We start from the raw sequence: 20,104 nt of genomic DNA on the forward strand, positions 1-20,104 counted from the left end.
CCCACCTAATGCCATGTCATGAGTTCATGGCAGAGGACGATTCGAACCCAGGGCTTCGTGCTGATTCGTATCACATTGCCACGAGGTGACCTCCCGGCTTGCCATAGGTCTCACAAACGCTGCTTCAGGAATGGCTCTCCAATGGCTCTCCAACTCATTGGCGGGGCAGCAGGGAAGATGGTGACATGGCCGGTTGTGTGTCGTGTGTTGTCTGCCTTTTGAGACGCATGGCCTCCCCTTGTGCTCATCGTATTGTGCGTGGCCTTGGGTGCCTTTTAAATGGGAAGACAGCCGTGGATGAAGGGGAGGTGCGTTCTGCACAGGGCTCTCTTCTCGCTGGCTTGCTGGAGAACAGCTCTTGGCCCCACGGAGCTTCGGAGCTTCGTGGCTGAAGACAAATCAGCACAGCAGAGAAGCCCTGAATGGGGCCCTCTCCAAGCAGGGGAGGAGGGAGGCCTGGTCTGCACTCAGGGAGGGAGGGAGGGAGGGAGGGCTGCCCCCCCCCGCAGGTCCTGGGCCCTGGTTCCCCCTCTGCCAGGAGTGTGAGGCTGGCCGCCCTCGGCTGAGGTTCTGTCCTGCGCTGCTTTGTATGCTGTGTGGGGCTTGCCTGGCTCCAAAAGGCTCTCCTGACTGCTTGTTTGTGGTGATTAGCTCTCCCAGCGCTTTTCGGTTCTCTTTCTTAGCTTTTATTTTGTGTCCAATAGACGAGTAAACACCAAGGGCCTTTTAGGGACACGGTGGTGCGTGCTACTCCTTTATTCTCCTGGTTGGGTTTCCATTCCCCCAGCGGCAGTGCCTAGTCTGCTTCTTCTTCTTCTTCTTTTTTGTAATTTTTTTTAAAAATAAATCTGTTACTTTCTCCCCCACCCCCGGCCCCCCTCTTCATCCCAACAGCAGCTGTTGCCATCCATGAACCATCCCACGGCTCCTGCCCTCCAATCTGTTTCCGTTCATTGATTTGTTGAGTGAAAACTATTTCTCTGCTAACGAGTGTTATGCAAAAGTTTGAAAACTCTCCAGAGGAACAGGCGGACGTCTTGAGGAGTAGAATCCCAACTCTCCAAATCAGGGGTGTAGCTAGGGGAGAAGGGGCCCGGTTCTCTCCTCTCCCTGGTGGCCCTTTGGAGGGAGGGAGATAATGAAGAGAAAAGGGGGGGATGGAGTTGGGGCCCCCGGGTTCTTTGAACCCATCCGCTCAATTATAGCTACACCCCTGCTCCAAAGAAACAAAGTGGAGAGGTGGACGTCTTAAGGAGTGGCATCTCGGGTGTTAAGCACCCACCGGTTTCCAGTAGGTTGGGGAAATAAAGGTTTCATTTTGGCTAGGTCAACAAGCCTCTTTAGAGGATGGCCACTTGGTAAAGGGGTGTGGTTGTGAAGTCCAGTTCCCCCCACTCACTCACAACCCAGGGTTTCTCAGATTTGGGTCCCCAGATGTTGTTGGCCACTGTGGCTGGGGATGATGGAAGTTGTAGTCCAACAACACCGGGAGCCCAAATGTTAGAGCCCCTAAAAGGCCATTGTGGTCAGGGACGATGGGATTTGTAGTCCAACATCTGAGGACCCAGATTTGAGAAACCCTGGACAATGGGGATTGCAGTCCAACAACATCTAGGGATCCCAGTTTGAGAACCTCTGAAAACCCTGTGTTCTGGAAATCTCCAGGTTAGGCTACTGGAATGCATTGTATGTGGGGATGAAAACTGTTTAGAAACAGTGACTAGTTCAATGTAAAGCCACTAGGCTTCTAACTGAGACTAGCTGTTCGGACCATGTTTTATTATTGATTATTCCTATTATTTTAAATATGTTTATGGTTCTGTTTTGCTGTTTTTAAAAAGGGTTAGGGTGTGAGGAAATAAGTAACTGAAGCCTCCTCACATGGGAACAGAATCAGACATGGAGCAATTACTTCAAGGGGCAAATACTCCTTAATTCCCCAGCTGAAGAAGGGAGCTGTTCACCAAGCTGGACCTGCAAAGGACCTTTGCTAAACGGAACGTGCTTCTGAGTAAACATGGTAAGAAGATCTTGGCCATAGGGAAGAGCAGTGCCGGATAATAGAAGCCCTGTTTAAGCGCTGTGCGGAACCTCCATTTTAATTTTGCTTCCAGCTAAGTGCAGAAAAGCATGCCTCAGGGCAGTCACCTGCAAGCATCCCTAGTCTTTTAAGTGCATATTTATACAGTGCAAAGGGGTACCTGCTTTTCTTCCTTTCTTTCTTCCTTTCTTTCTCTTTCTTTCTTTCTTTCTTTTATTTGTATACCGCCCCAAACACAAGTCTCTGGGCAGTTTACAACAAAGCAATAAAAACAACAAGTAGAAAGGTTAAAACATCACAACAATTTAAAACTTAAAACAATGTTAAAACTATTAAAAGTCTTCAAACTACTCAAAACAGTATCTAATTAAAAGCCTGGGTGAACAAATCTGTCTTGACTGTCTTTTAAAAAGTTGTAAGAGGTGGGGAGGCTCTTGTTTCAGCAGGGAACCTGTTCCAAAACCTCGAGGCAGCAATGGAGAAGGCCCGTTCCTGAGTAGCCACCAGACAAGCCCGGTGGCAACTGCAGACAAGCCTCTCCAGATGAGCTCAATGAGCAGTGTGGTTCATAGCGAAGAAGGAGGCGTTCTCTTAAGTACCCAGGGCCCAAGCTGTGTAGGGCTTTATAGGTTATAACCCAAACCTTGTATTTTGCCTGGAAACTTATCGGCAGCCAGTGTAGATCTTTTAAGATAGGAGTGATGTGGTCGCTCCGAGATGACCCAGAGACCAACCTAACCTGGCACCTGGCAGCCGCATTCTGGACCAACTGCAGCTTCCGGACTACATACAAAGGCAGCCCCACATAGAGCACATTGCATTTATACCACTTTAGCTGTCACGGCTCCCTCCACCCCTGCCATAAAGTCCTTGGGACTGTGGCTTTGGTGAGGGTGCTGCAATATTTGGGATCCCTAGTAGCTTCCCTTCATGGAACTCTAACTCCCCCTCTAAGCCTGGAGTGCACTGCAGACACACTCCTAACAGTCTGTCTGTGGTGTGCACTGGCATGAGCACTGCAGAAAAATCCTCCCGTCTCCTGTGTCTCCTGTTTTCGGTTGAAAAGAACTTCTCTAGGCAGATGGGACGTGCTTCACCAGGGGAAAGATTCTATTGTTGCTGTGGTGATTCCCGGCCCATTCCCCCCATCGGGGTGTTCGGGCTGCCTCTCCGGACAATGAGCTGGCCCGGGCTTCCTTTCTTCCTCTTGTTTGCTTTCCCACATCCTCACCTTCATGAATATTCAGAGGCCCCAGGCCATTTGGGGGCTAGTGAGAGCTCTTGTTAACACTCGGGCTAATCATGGGCACCTTCAATGGGGATCAAAGACAGAGATAAGAGCTTCTTAGCAGGGAACCCTTGTTCTCCACCTAACAAGGTTTCCATTGACTTGGACACTTGTGGTGACACATCCTTTCCTCTGAGAGGTGTCTCTTTTGATTGGTGGCTGGCTCTTACGGAGCCTGTGTCACACACACACACACACACACACACACTGCAGTCTGAATCTAATTAATGTGGGCAACTTGGAAGCAAGGAGGCATAGCAAGCCGAGTGGGGCCTATGGAGTTAAGCAGTTAAGCAGAAGCCCTCTGCTTCCTAGATTTCATTCCATGCATGTACAAACTGTGTACAGTATACACACGTCCACATCTGGGTGTCTGTACGGTTATTCGCATGGGGCTGTCGCTCAGTGGGAGGGCATCTGCTTTGCATTGAGTCCTTCCCAAGGAGCTGGGATGGCTGAATTTTATTATCAATACTGTTGTTATTATTATAGATATCGTCGCAGAATATAGGCTGTTCCCAGTAAAGTTGCTTTTTGTACTTGGCTGATGGTGATTTCTGTGGCCCCTCTGGTGTTGAGGTGCTCTTCAAGGTCTTTTGTAATTGCACCTAGGGCGCCAATTACTACTGGGATTATTTAGGTCTTCTTCTGCCACAGCCTTTCAATTTCATTTTGTAGATCTTTGTATTTTGTTTATTATTATTTCTTGTTTACACAGTCAGACAGGTGTTATTGACTGGTTTGTTTTATCCAGACATCAAGTCCTTCCCAAGGACCTGGGACGGCTGGATTTTATTATCAATATTCTTCTTCTTGTTATTATAGATATTGTCGCAGAATATAGGCCGTTCCCAGTAAAGTTGCTTTTTGTAATTGGCTGATGGTGATTTCTGTGGCCCCAATGGTGTTGAGGTGCTCTTCAAGGTATTTATTATCATTATTATAAATTTATATCCCACTCTTCCTCTGAGGAGCTCAGAGCAGTGCACATGCTTATTTTTATCCTTACAACAACCTTATGAGGTAGGTTAGGCTGAGAGATACATGACTGGCCCAGAGTCACCCAGTAAGTTTCATGGTGGAATGGGGATTTGAATTCGGGTCTTCGCGGTCCTAGTCCAACACTCTAACCACTGCGCTATGCTGGCTCTGTTAATTACAATAACAATAACAATATCATGTTCGGGCCAATCCTGGAAAATTGGCAACCTGACCCCTCAAGGCCCATGTTGCATCATACAAGATCTGTGGACATTCAGGACTGTTTTTTTTTGTGGGACAAAAAGCATGGTGGACGGCAGGAAATTCGAACACTCGGGAAGAAAACAAACCTGTCCCGGCCACCACCATGGCACAGCCCCCCTTTCCCCCCCCCCACGGAAGTAGGAGTCGGTCCACCAGAGGACCCCTTGAGCCTGGAGCCGACCCAGCCCAGAGGAAACGCCTTGCTTGTTCATCTCCATGACACTTGAGTCCCGGCCTCACAAGGATCGGGAGACATTGTTTGTCATCATCTTGTCAAGGTGCCTTGGTTGCTATGGCTACGGCTTAATTACATTCCCACTTCCCTAAGTGGCCATGCTGCCAATTAAGACCATGCAGCAGCGTGGAGATTCTTCCAAAGAAGAACTGGTGTGGTGGACACGGCTTCTCGATCATTTCCCCCCAAGCAAGAGCAAAGGGAATTGGGGGGATGGGACCCCCTCTCTGTGCTCGACTGCACACGACCTTTTATCACCAAATAAATGTTCCCCCCAGCCCCTGTCCCCACACCCGCCACACTGCCCCAGATTTCTCAAGAATGAATTGCAGGCTTGACTGGAGAGTGACGGGGGGAAAGAGAGAGAGAGAGACAGAGGGAATGCTCCTGGTAATAACTAGGGAACAAAGAAATCTATTTCCCCCAAGTTAAGTTTTTTCAATCCACTGATAATATTGGGTGCTGCGGTTTGTTCATTAGTTTCCTAACCAGGGGCAATAGTAAAAGGGCAGCATTTCTGTCAAGGTGAGCGCCCAACTTCAGAGGCTTTAAGGAGAGCGCTGGGTTAGGCCAAGGGTCTCTCTGGGAAGGTCAGATCCAGCCCCACTTCTTGCTGCCAGAATCTGGGGCTCTCAGAATACGAACGCGGCAAATATTTATACGCCACTTCTCAGCAAAAGTCCCCAAAGCAGTTTACATAGAGAAATAGAAACAAATAAAGATGGCTCCCTGTCCCCAAAGGGCTCACAATCGAAAAAGGAAGCATAAGATAGACACCAGCAACAGCCACTGGAGGGATGCTGTGCTGGGGATGGAGAAGGCCAGCTGCTCTTCCCTTAGCAGAGGTATCCTGCCTCTGCACTTGGAGGTTCGATTTCACTAACAGCCTTTGATTAGGACTTCTCCTCCATGAGTTTTTCTAATTCCCTTTGAAAGCCATTAAAAAGCTATTTCAACCAATGAATGCCATGAGAACATCAGAAGCTGCCATATACTGAGTCAGACCATTGGTCTATCTAGCTCAGTATTGACTACACTGACTGGCAGCGGCTTCTCCAAGGTTTCAGGCAGGGGTCTTTCCCAGCCCTACCTGGAGATGCTGTCAGGGATTGAACTTGGGACCTTCTGCCTGCAAAGCAGATGCTCTTCCACTGAGTTATGGCCCCATCCCCTAAGGGGAATATCTTACAGCAGACAGAACTCACAGAAAGCCCGAGATGGAGGAAGGCAGGTCTTGAGGTCGCAAACATTAATGGTCCTCTTTGCTAAGCAGGTTCATCCCGGTTTGCATTTGAATGGGAGACTACATGTGTGAGCACTGGAAGATATGCCCCTTTGGGGATGGAGCCGCTCTGGGAAGAGCAGAAGGTTCCAAGTTCCCTCCCTGGCAGCAACTCCAAGATAGGACTGAGAGAAATTCCTGCCTGCAGCCTTGGAGAAGCCGCTGCCAGTCCATGAAGACAATCCTGAGTTAGATGGACCAAGAGTCTGTCTCGGCAGAAGGCAGCTCCCGATGTTCCTTTGAAGCCACCCACCCAAATGCAAACCAAGGTGATCCCTGCTTAGCAAAGGGGACAATTTATGCTTGCAAATGAATGCTCCTGTTTTGCCGTTGAGGAACCTTAATCAGCCTCTCCTCCTCTTTACCGGCGGTAGCTTCAGGACAGCTGCGTTTATGAAGCAGAAGACCTATGCCCAGCTATGCAGCAGGGGCTAAAAGGGTGGGAGGGGGAGAGAGGGAGGGGGAAGAGAGAGGGGGAGGGATCCAGAAGGAGAGGGGGGTGCATAATCCGCCGCCATGATTCACAGGCTGCCTCTGGAGCTTAAAAAACATTCCGTTTGGACTATTAAATTACTGGGTGGGACCACCTCATCTTTAGAAGCTGCTGGTCGGTCACTCCTGCTAATAGCCACATTTGTCTTCTGGTTTATCTGCTCCAGCTTGCAAGACTCCAGGCAGGGCCCTTTGTCACACAGCTGAAGGCACTAATGTAGGCTGCAGGAAGTGTCTCTTCTAGCCCTGAAAAGGTGCTCGGGGGCTTTTGCAAAAAGAAAGCCAGGGCAGACGAGAACCAGAATGGTTTCTGAAGGCCCAGGGGTAGTGGAGGTCCCTCTAATTTTTTTCATCTCTGTGCAGAATGAGTTTTGTTCTGGGCAGCAGTATCAAGGCAGTGTGTGCACACTAACATTCAGAGTAGGGCCTTCCTGATTCAGCCTGAGTGTGCACACACACTCACGCCTTAGACGGGACAGTGCCAAGGAGGCGTCCTTCTTCATTTCCTTGGGGCAGAACCAAATTCCCCTTCCAGGAATTTCAAGCCGTGCACATTAGCGGCTGGCAACTAGAAGCCATGGGGCCAGGGCTGGCCTCCAATCTTTGGCCCACTTCTCACATCTCTAAATGTGTCTATTTCCAAATGAGTTGTTCATGTTATGATCCTTATGGATGCATAACCGGTGTACCAGGGCAAGAGGGGTGCCGAGAGACTCAAGGTCACCTGCAGAGAGGTTGGTTTCACGGCATGCCCTCAGCTCTTGCCTGTGGGCTCCCCAGAGGCATCTGGTGGGCCACTGTGGGAAACTGGATGCTGGACTAGATGGGCTTCCTTGGGCCTGATCCAGCAGGGCTGTTCTTATGTTATGTCCTGGTGAGGAATTTCTCAACTTGAAGAATGCCCCCTCAGGACAGTCACAACCCCTTCTGCATCTGAGGGCGGAAAGGTGCCTAAAACCTTAACTCTGCTCTCTAGAAGGGCATAAGTATGGACCCGCAACAAAATTTTGCAGTATATCCCTGGGGTGTGTGTATGTTAACTGAGCCTGTGCATCTCCAGGTTGGACTGGGAGAGACTCCTGCTGGTCAGTGTAGAGTCAATACTGCGCTCAATGGACCAGTGGTCTGATTTGGTTCTGGGCAGCCCCCTGTGTTCCTATGCTAGAAGTGTCAGTGGTGGTGGAAACCCTCTTGGCTCTCAGAAACACTCCTTTTTGCCAAACACAACTAGAGCAGTAGAAACCTCCAGCTAATAAGTCGATCTATGATAAACTAATTTGCTGGATTCCTTTCTTCCTTTTTCATTTTAAGAGACGTTGGTGTTTAATTAGTCTGATGCAGACCTTCAATCACTCCGTTCGGATAAGCCCTCTGATCATTGTAATTTAAATGAACGCAAGCATGGCTTAATTGATTTGATTGAATGGTGAGCCGAGTGGTGTGTGGCAACCCTCCACAGAGGAGGGTTGCCACTGCAGAAGAAGAGGGTTCTTCTGAGGTTCTTGGATCTGCTTTGCTGGTGAGCAAGCAGAGGCATGCCCCTTTAAGGCTTCTATTCTCCGAGCAGGAGAGGCAGAGTTCAGAGGTATTTAAATCTTGGGCTACTTCTGATTGATGTTGGAACAACTTCTACCATGGAGCTTTCCGTGGTCCTGCAACTTAACTTGCCTTGGCTTGCCTGTTGGACAGGACAGTACCCTTTCATAGAGACATAGGAAGCTGCCATATACCGAATCAAACCACTGGTCTATCTAGCTCAGTACTGTCTACACAGACTGGCAGCAGCGGCTTCTCCCAGTATGCAGGCAGGAGTCTCTCTCAGCCCTATCTTGGAGATGCTGCCAGGGAGGGAACTTGGAACCTTCCGCTCTTCCCAGAGTGGCTCCATCATCCCTCAAGGGAATACCTTACAGGGTTCACATGTCATCTCCCATTCATATTCAACCAGGGCAGACCCTGCTTAGCAAAGTCATGCTTGCTACCACAGGATGTTCCTTGTAAGAGAAGACAGGAGGAAGGGGAATAAAAATCAATAGCAGTCCAATATTCATTTATGTAATAAACTGTTGGAACGGCATCAGCAGTGTATTACTGCCATGTAGAAAGCCAAGGGTTTTGCGTCCCTGCTGAGACCCTGCAGAGGGGAAAGTACCAGGACTGTATGCCTGCCCATGGCCAACTGGTGTGTTGGCACCACAAGGCGGGGTGAGTGGGCATGGTCCCTCTCCCTGCTCCTGCATTTGCTCAACATAGGAAGCATTATGGGAGAAGAGGGCTATTGTCTTCTGCAATGCTTCTGGCCCTGTCTGCAGCAGTTTCCGCCCACCCCCCTCCCTCTTTCCAACTCTTTCTGTCCCCTTCCCCCCCCCCCCGCCCCATCATCTTCAGTTTGGGTTTAAAAAAAAAAAGGTAAGGGTGAATGCGTAACAGACCAATTACCCAAGATGATCTCGTTAGCAACTCTCTGTCACTTCCCAGTGCAAGGCAGCTGTAAGACAATAGCTCTGTTTGTGACAAATTTAATTGGACAGTTCAAAGGGAAGCGGATGAGTTTTTCATAATTGCTCACATGGCATGGGAACTTTCAGAGTGGTGTCCCCACCCCGACGTGTGTGTGTGTGTGCGCGCGCGAGTGTGTGCGCATGCACAACGTTGAAAGTTGCATGAACCGTGTGTTGCAAGCTGTAATTGTGGAGTGATGCCATCCCGTTGTGATGTTAACCTCTAGTTTTAATTACTGGTTGAAACCAAATCGTTGAGCGCAACTGAGGGGAGGGGCTGAAGGATGCCCGAGTGATTCTAAATAACTGGTTCTTCCCGTGAAGAGGTTCAAGATGCAGGCAGCACCGAATCCCTCCAACGGAGGGTGATTTCTCCTATTTTTCTGATGCAGTTTCTCTATATAAGCAGAACAGGGGTGGGCCTTGCCCGGCTGGCTGGAACATACGCCTAGACCCACACCGAACAATGGTGCATTATTTATAGCCGCTCTGATGTTCGAGGGCAGGCCCTGGGTAGAGAGAGAGAGAGAGAGAGAGAGCTCCCTCCTTGTAGTCAACAATCCATAAATATACACAGGCCTGGCTCTTTCCAGGTCCGTCGAGCGGCCGCATGGCTAGGAGGGAGCCGTGAACAATGAACAAAGAAGGGAGTGAGAATACACAACAGCTTGGAGGCCAGCAGCGTGGAGTGGATATAATTTAGACTGGAGCAAGCCAGCCAGAGGTAGATCGGGACTGCCGACCGGTAGATGGCCGGTTACCGCTGCTAACTGGGCAAAGAGGCACTTTCCCAAAGTGGCGGTTCTCTTTATTGAGCAGGGGGAGAGGAACGGGGCGCTTTCCAGATGAAACCCGACAACAGGGTCACGATGGGTCTCCTAAGTCTGCTTCCGCACTTGCTGAGTTGTGACACCGCCGTCCCTGCGCTGACAGCAGGGTGCCATCCGCATTGACGATGCCGCATCTTTGGGATTTTCTCTTTGCGTCACAGTGCTACAACTCTCCATGTGCATTGCAAAAAAGTAGCTGCCCCGTGTGTGAGTCCTGCTCCTCTCCCGGGCCTCTGTTTCTCGCCTGCTCTCCCGCCTCCTGTCCGAATAGACTGACAGCCCCACACAGCTTGCAGGAAGGCCTGGCGGGGGGGGGGGGGCAGGGAAGCTCCTGTCTCCCAGTAACAATCATGCCTCCAACACCAGCAGCTCCATGAAGAGCGATGAGCGATTGCATGCAATAAATATTTATGAGAGCTGGCATAATGAAATGAACTTATTATACATCAGCTCCCTGCGGGCATTAGCATCTGAAGGCTTGCTTCCCCTCCCTTTTGCTAGACAGAATTGCCCTGATATCTCTGGGTTGTTGAGCAAATTGCATATTGTGTTGTTCACTTACTTGATGCCTGCTATTAAATGCAGCCAGCTGCTACACTTTGGCAGGACTCCCCCAGTCAGGGCCCTCTGCCTCTGCTGCTTTTGTGTGTGTATTCGGTGGCTGGCTTGCTGGGCAGGTAAGGTCCATCCCATCTGATTGTATCCCTGTTTCCTGGACCCAGTTGGGCTGGCAGGGTAGCAAGCTTCCGGATTACACAGGTGTCCTCTTCAGTCAGGGCACCTGGGCCTGCTAGTCCTGCTGTTTCCAACAGATGGATAAAGCACTGGACTCCCTTTTGAGGGTCCTGCCACTGATTGTCTGGATAAAAAACTTGGCAGGTCCCCCTAAGAGCAGGAGGAGAGTGAGCCTGTGGGATCTCCGTGGGGAGTGTGTTGCACAGCTGTGGTGGCACCACGGAAAAGGCCCATCCCGGTACCAGGCAACGATATTTCCAATGGACAGTGGGCAGAAAGGAAGCTCTTGAGGCTGAACTCATACGGGCAGAAGTGACCCTTGAGATAACCTAGTTCCAGGCTGTTAAAGAACAGCTTCCCAACCTTGGGTGGTTCTGGACTACAACTCCCATCATCCCCAGCCACATCTGGGGACCCAGATTGTCCCTGAACTGAAGGCCGTTTTGGCTGGGGATGATGGGAGTTGTAGTCCAAGGACATCTGGGAATCCAAGTTTGAGAACTCCAGACTTAAGGGATTTCAGAGTCAAAAACAGCCTTTTAAATGGAGCCTGGAAATGAATATGTAACTAGGGCCATGGACAGAAGACTGGTGTCATCACATGTTCTGGTTGTGGTGCTCCAGGTAACCTCCTAGTAGCTGCACTTCAGTCATTTTCGATGTCACAGGAACATAGGAAGCTGCCATATACTGAGTCAGACCATCGGTCCATCTAGCTTACTGTCATCTGCACAGACTGGCAGCAGCTTCTCCAAGGGTGCAGGCAGGAGTCTTTCTCAGCCCTGTCTTGGAGATGCTACCAGGGAAGGAACTTGAACCTTCTTCTGCTCTTCCCAGAGTGGCTCCATCTCCTAAGGGGAATCTCTTCCAGTGCTCACACATCAAGTATCCCATTCATATGCAACCAGGGCAGGCCCTGCTTAGCTAAGGGGACAAGTCATGCTAGCTACTGCAAGACCAGCTCTCCTCTCCCATGTCAACCTGTCAGTTGCAATTTACAAATCTGTCTTGAAAGGCAGCCCATGTTGGCAGCAATATTTTAGCACCGTTTAGTTTATGCATGTACAGTATATATCCTGTCCTTCAGTCAGGCTACATAGTTTACGAATGCCTATCCTGCCCTTCAGCATAGCTCACAGCAACTCAAATGAAAATAATTGGACTCCATAAACCCAATAAGTCTAACGCGGCTGCAGCAGAGTAAAAATGAATGTTCCAAGGAGGCAAGGATGGAGGCAGGCATTTCCGGGGTGGGGGGTGGCTATGCCACACAATCTCAGCACACATCACAACTGGAAAAGGGCTGTCCCATGCAGGGCCTCCACTGAACACCTCATGAGAGCCTAGGCAGAGGAATGGAGGTTCCCATCTCCATCTAGCTCAGAATTCTGTAGAGATACACATTGATTGATTGATTGATTGATTAAGTGCCATCAAGTCGGTGTCGACTCTTAGCAACCACAGTGACAGATAGATTCTCTCCAGGATGACCCGTCTTTCACCTGGCCTTGAAAGTCTCTCAGTGGTGCCTTCATCGCTGCTGTAATCGAGTCCATCCACCTTGCTGCTGGTCATCCTCTTCTCTTGCCTTCCACTTTCCCCAGCATGATGGATTTCTCAAGGGAGCTGGGTCCTTGCATAATGTGTCTGAAGTATGATAGTTTGAGCCTGTTCATTTGTGCCTCGAGTGCAAATTCTGGCTTGATTTGTTCTAGGATCCATTGCTTTGTTTTCCTGGCTGTCCCTGGTCTCCTCAAAAGTCTTCTGCAGCACCAAAGTTCAAAAGCGGCAATGCTTTTTCTCTCTTGCTTCTTCAAAGTCCGGCTTCCGCATCCATAGAGTGTCAACGGGAAAAACCACTCTCTGAGCAATTCTCATCTTTGTAGGTGGGACCTGGGACCTTCTGCATGCCAAGCAGATGCTTTGCCACTGAGCTATGGCTCCTCCCCAAACATATGAATCTGCTTTCTGTTGAGTCAGACCCTCGGTCGGTCTAGTTCAGCGCTGTCTTCACTGACTGGCAGCAGCTCTCAGTGTTCCACGCAGGGGTCTTTCCCAGCCCCATCCGGAAGTGCCAGCATTTGAACTTGGAGCCTTTTGCAGGTGAAGCAGCAGCCCCACCACTGAGCTTGCCAGCCTTCTGGGGGTGGCCCTGGAGCGGAGCCTCCAGAAATTGGCATCTCTCTCCAAGGGAGTCTTCAAAGCAGCCCTGGAGGTTTTAATGGCTGGATATTGCAGAAGCATATCGAGGAGGGTGGATCTCCAGGAATGGTTCCAGTGTTGGGAATCCTCCCAGCACTCCTCTAAGTAGCTTGGGGGAGCATCAGCGGTATAGCTATAATTGAGTGGGTGGGTTCAAAGAACCTGGAGGACCCCCACCTCCTGACCCCCCCCCAGCTCCACCCCTCCCTATTTTCTTCATGATCTCCCTCACTCCAAGGGACCAGTGGGGAGAGGGGCAAACACGGCCCCCTCTCCCCTAGTTTTGACCCTGGGGAGCATCCAGGGTTCTCTCCTTTATTTTACCCTCACAGCAACCCTGTGAGGTAGGCAGGGTTGCCAAGCATCCAGGGTTGGCCCGGAAGCCCCAGGAATTGGCATCTCCTCCAGGTGACTCTCGAATGCCATTCTGGAGATTTCGATGGTTTGATACTGTGGACTTTGGGCGGCGGGGGGGGGGGGGAGAGGGGGTTTAGTGGCATCAGAAAAAAAGGGGGGAAGTGCATTTTTGGGCGGGCCAGCTGTGTCCCACCCACAGATATCTTGAAGAAAAATGAGGGGCAGTGGGGTGCAAGCCAGTTCGCCCCCCGGAGGAAGCGAATAACTTCACGGAGAGCGGGCCAGCCGAGCCTGCTCCGTGCACCCTCAGCGGCTCTCTCGCCAGCGAACGGGCTGAGCGCCTCTCTCCGTCTGCCGCGCCAAAGCCACGGCGAGAGAGAAGCAGCACGTCCAGCAAAGCAGCGCAGCGCAGCGCAGCCTGGGGGGCGACCCGCTTCTCTGCGCGGGGGCTGCAGCAGCAGAGAGAGCTCGCCCGGCCAGCCCCCTCCAGCAGCGCCAGCCTGCTGCCGCCCCGCGTTTTGTGCCCGAAGAAGCAGCGGCCACCCCGCCCCGCCCCCGCCAGGAGGGCCCCATCTGGCCGGCGCAGCAGCCGCAGCCGCCGCTTTTGCAGGCAAGGCGGGCGGCTGCGGGGGGGGGGTGCGCCTCCCCCGTCTCCTCCCTCCCCTGCCCCCTCGCTGCTGGCCGGCGGAGGCACAGGCGTCTCCAGCGGACACCTAAAGCGGGACTTGGCTGGCAGCGGCGGCAGCAGCAGCAGCAGCACCAGGAGCGGGCTGGGCTGCGCGCAGTGCGCCTCGGCTCGGCTCTCGCATCCACACAAGATGGCGATGGAGGGGAGGCGGCAGCAGCAGCAGCGACGGCCGCGGCGGCAGCAGCAGCAGCAGGAGACGGAGCGCGAGCCCCCTGCCCGCCGGCGCGCCTAGAGGAGCCCGGCCCGCAGCCAGCCAGCCGGACTCCGCCGGGCCCCTCCTGGTCGCCCGCGGCTCCCACGCCGGGCGTTCATGGCGCTGGAGGCGCTGCTTGGCCTCGCCTCGCTCGCCTTGACCTTGACCGTGCGAGGTAAGGGCAGCCCCCGGGGGAGACGGAGCGGCGGGAGTCGGTCGCGCGGCCCGAGTCGGGTGGCGGGGAGAGCGGGAGGCTTCTTCGCCTCGTTCCCGGCGGCAGGGCGCGCCAGGGAGCCGCGCGCGCGGGGCGCCTTCTTGGAGAGGCTGCGGGACTCTTGCCCGCGGCGGGGGGACCCCCGAGTAAGCCGAGAGAAAAACTGGTCGCGGGGAGGGAGGACGGGGCGGGCCAGCGAGCCTCTCCTCGCGAGCGCGGCGGCTGCCCAGTGGGCCAAAAGGAGACCCCGCGGATGGCTGACAATGGACCATGCGCTGCTTGGCGGGGTGTTGAGCGCGGAGGAGCGCTTGGCTGGGGCGGAGAGCGCCGTGGGTCTCGCGGGAGGGCTCGGAGGATCTGGCGCCCCCTGGGATCGCCTGGCAGCGGACCGCTCCTCGCACGCGGCTGCGGATCGGGCCCCGTCCGTCGCCCTCCGCCCTGACGGCTCGAAGCAGGTGTACGGCGCGGCGGCGGCGGCTATTGTTCGAGAGGCAGCGGGCGCGCAGGGTTGCGCCCCGGCGCGCGGTGCCTCTTCTCGGCCCGGGCTTGGCGTGGTGTTTGGCCTCGCGAGCGCGCGTGGGGACGAGGGCGGCCAGTAGAGCTGGACCGGAGGCACGCGGACGCGGAGGGCTTGTTGTTTGTGTAGAGGCGCCTGGACCGGGCGAGGGGGCGGCGTCTGCGGGGAGGACTTCGCGAGGCGAGCTGGACACGCTCTCCTTGGAAAAGAAAACAAACTTGGCGCTCGGGAAACAAGCACGCACATGCTCCCTGCAGGATGGGTGTGCGTGTCCGTGTGCGCGCATTCTGTGGTTGGGGAAAAGTTTGAGCATTTGCAGGGCAGGCTGCAGAAAACCCAGTGAGAGAATAAGGTGGGGGCCGCGGAATCAGTGGGGAGCTGGCCTATACCAGCACTCAAGGCTGGGGTGCGTGTAGCGCAGTCCCACACGACACGCGCTTACTCGGTCCAGCGGGGCTTCCTCCCAAGCAAGTGTGCCCAGGATTGTCGCCTTTTGGGGTGGGGTCCCCTGAATGCCTCCGCTTGGTTTCCTTGCCAGATGGCCCGGACGCTTGGGTTGCATATTCGGAGGCGCTTGCGTCATCAGGGTAAACTTGCCTCCTTTTCTCCACTCTCCCATTAAAGGTAAATCTCCTGCGGGGCGTGGGGGGGAGGTAGATGCCCACATCCCTCTCTACCCAAATGGCCTCTGCTTAGAGCAGGCTCGCCGGCCGCGGTGAGGTGCTGCAAGCCCTTACAAGCCAGCAACTCTTGGGACCAACTGGCCCCCGTGGCATGCGAGCAAACCGTCTGGCGTGGGTTACTTTTGGTTGCCTAAATTCCACCTTACCTTCCTGCAAGGTGCGACTCTGGCGGAGGTGATGACGACCTCTCAAGTGCCTAGAAATGAAGTGTCCTAATCCAGGAGCCGGTTAACTTAGAGCAGGGCTGCACAGCTCCAGCGGCTTTGGGACTACAACTCCCATGGTCCCAGGGGTGTAGCTCTATCTGAGCGGATGGGTTCAAAGAACCTGGGCCCCCAGCTCCACCCCTCGCTATTTTCTTCATTCTCTCCCTCAACCCAAGGGGCTGCCAAGGACAGGGGTGAACATGGGCCCCCTCTCCTCTAGTTACACCCCTGATCCCCCACCACAGTGGCCAGTAGTTGGGGAGATGGGAGTTTCCGCTTTCAAACTTGGCTCCCCAGGTGTTGTTGGACTCCAAGGCCCATCATCCCTCCCACCATTGTTGCCAGGGATGATGGGAGTTGTAGTCCGACAACATCTGGAGATCCACGTTTGAGAACACCCCCTGGCATGGAATGGGCAACCTCGGCATGGGGTCGTGGCCATTTGCTGCCCTGGCTTTAGAAGTGGGAGGGGCTCTTCACAGAGGAGGGTGGCTTGGTAAAGGCTGTCCAAGCCTCTCGAAAATGCCCTTGTCAGGGGGTCTCAAAATTGGGTCCCCAGATGTTGCTGGACTACAACTCCCATCATCCCCAGCCAAAGACCATTGTGGCTGGGGATAATAGGAGTTGTAACCCAGCAACATCTGGGGAGCCAAGTTTGAGAGAGCCCCCCTGCCTTAAGTGGCATTGAGTCAGGGGTGTTGCTATGATTGAGCGGATGGGTTCAAAGAACCCGGGGCCCCCAGCTCTTGAGGACCCCCCCCCCAGCTTCACTCCTCTCTATTTTTTTCCATTATTTCCCTCACTCCGAGCGGCCGCCAGAGAGAGGGGTCAACACGGCCCCCTCTCCCCTAGCGACGCCCCTGTGGCTTGTTGCTGCAGTATCCTTGGAGATACTGGCACTGGCCTGGAGACCCTGTGCTTGATCTGCAGGGTGTGACTCTTGACTCACTGGCACGAGCTGGGAGAAAGGATCCTCTTTTGAAGAAGCTCTCTGCCTGCAGCTGGGCTTTGCTTTTGCACCTGGTGTTCTGGATTGCTCTGTGGGGCCTGCTGGGTGAAGGGGAATCTAGTAGTCCCTCATACCAGGAGGTTGGAATTCAGGGCAGCCTATTTGGTCCCACTTGACGATCCTCTCAAAAGCAACACTTCCCCCTTTCTCACTCTTTAACCAGCTTGATTGTGAGCACAGAAGGGCTGCTTGAAGGGAATTCAAGGATTCCTACTTTATTATTAAGCATCCAAAGACATCACTTTAGGGTAATTACACATCTCTCTTTTTTTAATTAGGCAGTAAATTTGAAAAGAGTATTTTAAATGGTATGTGGGGTTGCCAACTTTTTAGAGAAAAGTAAATCCTGCTTCTCTGCTTTTACATAGGAACATAGGAAACTGCCATATACTGAGTCAGACCATAGGTCCGTCTAGCTCAGTATTGTCTACCCAGACTGGCAGCAGCTTCTCCAAAATCACCACGTTAAAAGGCGCCTCTGCCAAGTTAGCAGGGGTAATATGCAGTAGATCAGCAAGAACGTTGAACTCTCAATATTTTTCACAAAAACAATGTTGGCAGAACAGAATAACGCATTTTTGCAAAGCAATAAGTACAATTTTTGCAAAAGAAAACAAAAAAAACCTGCTACAGCTGCCCTTGCCTCACTGTTTCTCTCCACTCTTGCCTGACAGATAGGAATATTTGACGGGAGACTTGCCTTTGAGCAGGTCTTTGTGCAGCTCTGCTGGCCAGCTTTGGAATTTGTCTCGCTGATCTGTAGTAACTCAGATGCAGAAAGTGCTTGGAGACCATCCCAGGCTAGGATTCCTTGTGGGGTGGGAGGTAATTGCCTCTGCCCCGCTGAGCCATGGTTTTGCATCTGCTTGGTGGACCTCAGACGCAACAGCAAAGGATACCATGCAGGCCTTAAGCCTCCCCTGCTCTGGTGGAAACCTCAGCCGTTGTCCAGGCAAGCAGAAGGGAAGTAGCAAAGGATGAGAATTCCTCAGTTCTGTTTCAGAGAGAGAACTGCCTGGGCTGAGAAAACCTGGCTGAAGCCAGCTGGGACTTCTACACACAGCAGGCTTTACCATGATTAAATTTTACTGGGAGGCTTTACTGCAAACTCAAAGTTGTCCCACACCACAACAAGTGGATTTATTTTTACCCCGGATATAAATCAGGCTACCCTCTAACCTGCAGTGAAGAACCCGAATGGTGTGTGAACTGCTCCCCGATAACTCGCCCGGACTTTGGGGTAAATCTGGCTGCTGTGTGCATGCACCCCCTCCATTCCGGGGGAGATGTGACTTAACGGGCTTTAAAAGCCCCGTGTGAAAAACTTCCTGGTGTGCCCAGATGCAAGAGAAAACCTCGTTCCTGTTGTAGCCAAATGACGTAGGACTTCTAAAGCCTCCTTCGCCCTGCTGGGCTTCGTTTCCCTTTACTTCCAGGTTCTCAAACTTGGGCCTCCAGATGTCGTTGGACTCCCGCTCCTCTCATCCCCAGCGGCAGCGACCTTTGATCACGGAGAAGCCTTGCTTGTTAGTTTCAGCTGGGGGCTGGGGGAGGGGGCTGTGGATTTGGACCACGATGGGGAAGGCTAAGCTTCAAGCCTCCTGGCCCTCTTGCTGCCGTCCTGATCCCCCTCTGCCCCGCAAGTCCAGCAGAACCGTGTTCCTTTCCCAGATGTATGACATTTAAAAAAAAGTGTCATCTGTATTTTAAACGGTTTTAGATTGTGAACCGCCCAGAGACTTGTGTGTGGGGCGGCATAAAAATGTGTCATATACAAATTCCTGGGTGCCAGTCCACCCTGGTGCCTGGAAATTTAAAGGTGGCACTTAAGCAAGGAGATGGAGAGGTGTGACCAGGAGGAAGAGGGGGCACCAGAAGAGGGGGGGAGTAAGACATTCATTCGGGCCAGCGAAGTATCACAAAGTGAGCAAGCTTTTGAGTGTCACAGAACTCTTCATTTCTTAAGCAAGACAACAGAAAAAGGAGATGTGAAAGGGAACAGTTGGGGTATTTTGGAGATTTCCCATGACCTGGACTCTTTCTAAAGACAACTTTGCACATTATGGCATGGAGAAAGCACAGTTTAGTGCTGTCATTCCTTCCAGCTTTATTTCGCTTGTACATTATTGTCTGAGTGTCTGGTTGCGTAGGAGTGTGCAGACTTTTGAGTGGCACAGAATGCTTCAGCATGCTGGACGGAAAGGGCTGGAGTGATTAGTAGGGAGAGCCACAGTCTTTGAACAAAAGGTGGCATAGAAATCTAAATAAAATCAAAGCTAGTTGCAAGAAATATTTTTTAGCTTCATCATTGTGGAGAAGCAGATAACCCAGTCCTATCCTCATTCACTCAGAAGTAAGCCCCACTGGTTTCAGTTGGACGGACTCCCAAATAAGAACACATAGGACTGCCGTTTAATTTTTAGTTCCATTGTTTGTGATGCAGGCAGGCACAAGATAGGCCAGATTCTGCTGGTAGTTCAGCAGGGGCTTAACAAAAGCTATAATCAAAAAGCTCCATGTAACAAAGTGATTGAGGAAAGCCGGCTGCATTTTTTGAACTTATTTCTGGGACTTGGAATGTCTGCTTGCCTGGCCGAGTGGTGCATCTATCAGCCTCAGTGTTCCCCAGCTGTAAATTGGGTTTTTAAATGCTTGAGATGCATGCGCGTGTGTGCGTGCACACATACACCTGGCAAAGTAGAGCTTGCAGACTTGAAATCCCCTCTCCCTTGGCCTGCTGCATCTCTGCGGCTTGAGTTGAGTTGTAATTGAAGACTTGCACGCATCGGAGTAAAAGTAGGGGTCATAGGAAGCTGCCTTGTGCCATACATAGGTCCATCTAGCTCAGGATTGTCTTCACGGACTGGCAGCGGCTTCTCCCAGGTTGCAGGCAGGAATGTCTCTCTCTCAGCCCGATCTTGGAGATGCCGCCAGGGAGGGAACCTGGAACCTTCTGCTCTTCCCAGAGTAGCTCCATCCCCAGAGAGGGGGATATCTTTCAGCGCTCACACATATAGTCTCCCATTAGTCTCCTGTGCTCTTAAAGGCACAGGAGCAATGGCAGTGAAAAATGTTGGCAACCCCTTTCTCTTTCTCCATTCTTCTGGCTCCTCCTTCCCCTTTCAAGGGAGGATCCCTTTTCTTCTTTTCTTGGAACCCTTTGAATTATGGGACATAAATCAGCGATGCACAACTGCAGACATATATTGCAAATAAACTTCATCTGAGCTCTTTTTAATCTGCCCCTGCTGACAATTCTCTCTGTGGCAAGGTCTCTTGCTTTGATGCGGTTCCCCCTGCAGAGTTGCAAAGGCCCTTTACGAGGGGTGGGGTGGGGTGGGATGGGGACCGAGCGATAATCTGGTTGGCTTCTCCAAGGGTGTGTG

At 52.3% G+C, this 20,104-nt stretch overlaps 1 protein-coding gene across 3 annotated transcripts in view; it reads left to right on the forward strand.

Annotated features, from left to right (window-relative positions):
• Positions 1 to 13,907: 13,907 nt before the first annotated feature.
• Positions 13,908 to 20,104, forward strand: part of IGDCC4 (immunoglobulin superfamily DCC subclass member 4) — a 62,850-nt gene continuing 56,653 nt past the window's right edge. For 2 of the 3 annotated variants that reach the window (XM_053272900.1, XM_053272901.1), the window contains exon 1: positions 13,908 to 14,264. In XM_053272900.1, the coding sequence (XP_053128875.1) occupies positions 14,207 to 14,264 (58 nt within the window). In that variant the 5' untranslated portion in view covers positions 13,908 to 14,206. The remainder of the gene's footprint in view (positions 14,265 to 20,104) is intronic. The other variant, XM_053272904.1, reaches the window with a different exon arrangement.

The sequence above is a fragment of the Hemicordylus capensis genome, chromosome 10 (genome assembly GCF_027244095.1).
Source record: "Hemicordylus capensis ecotype Gifberg chromosome 10, rHemCap1.1.pri, whole genome shotgun sequence".
NCBI classification, from domain to species: domain Eukaryota; kingdom Metazoa; phylum Chordata; class Lepidosauria; order Squamata; family Cordylidae; genus Hemicordylus; species Hemicordylus capensis.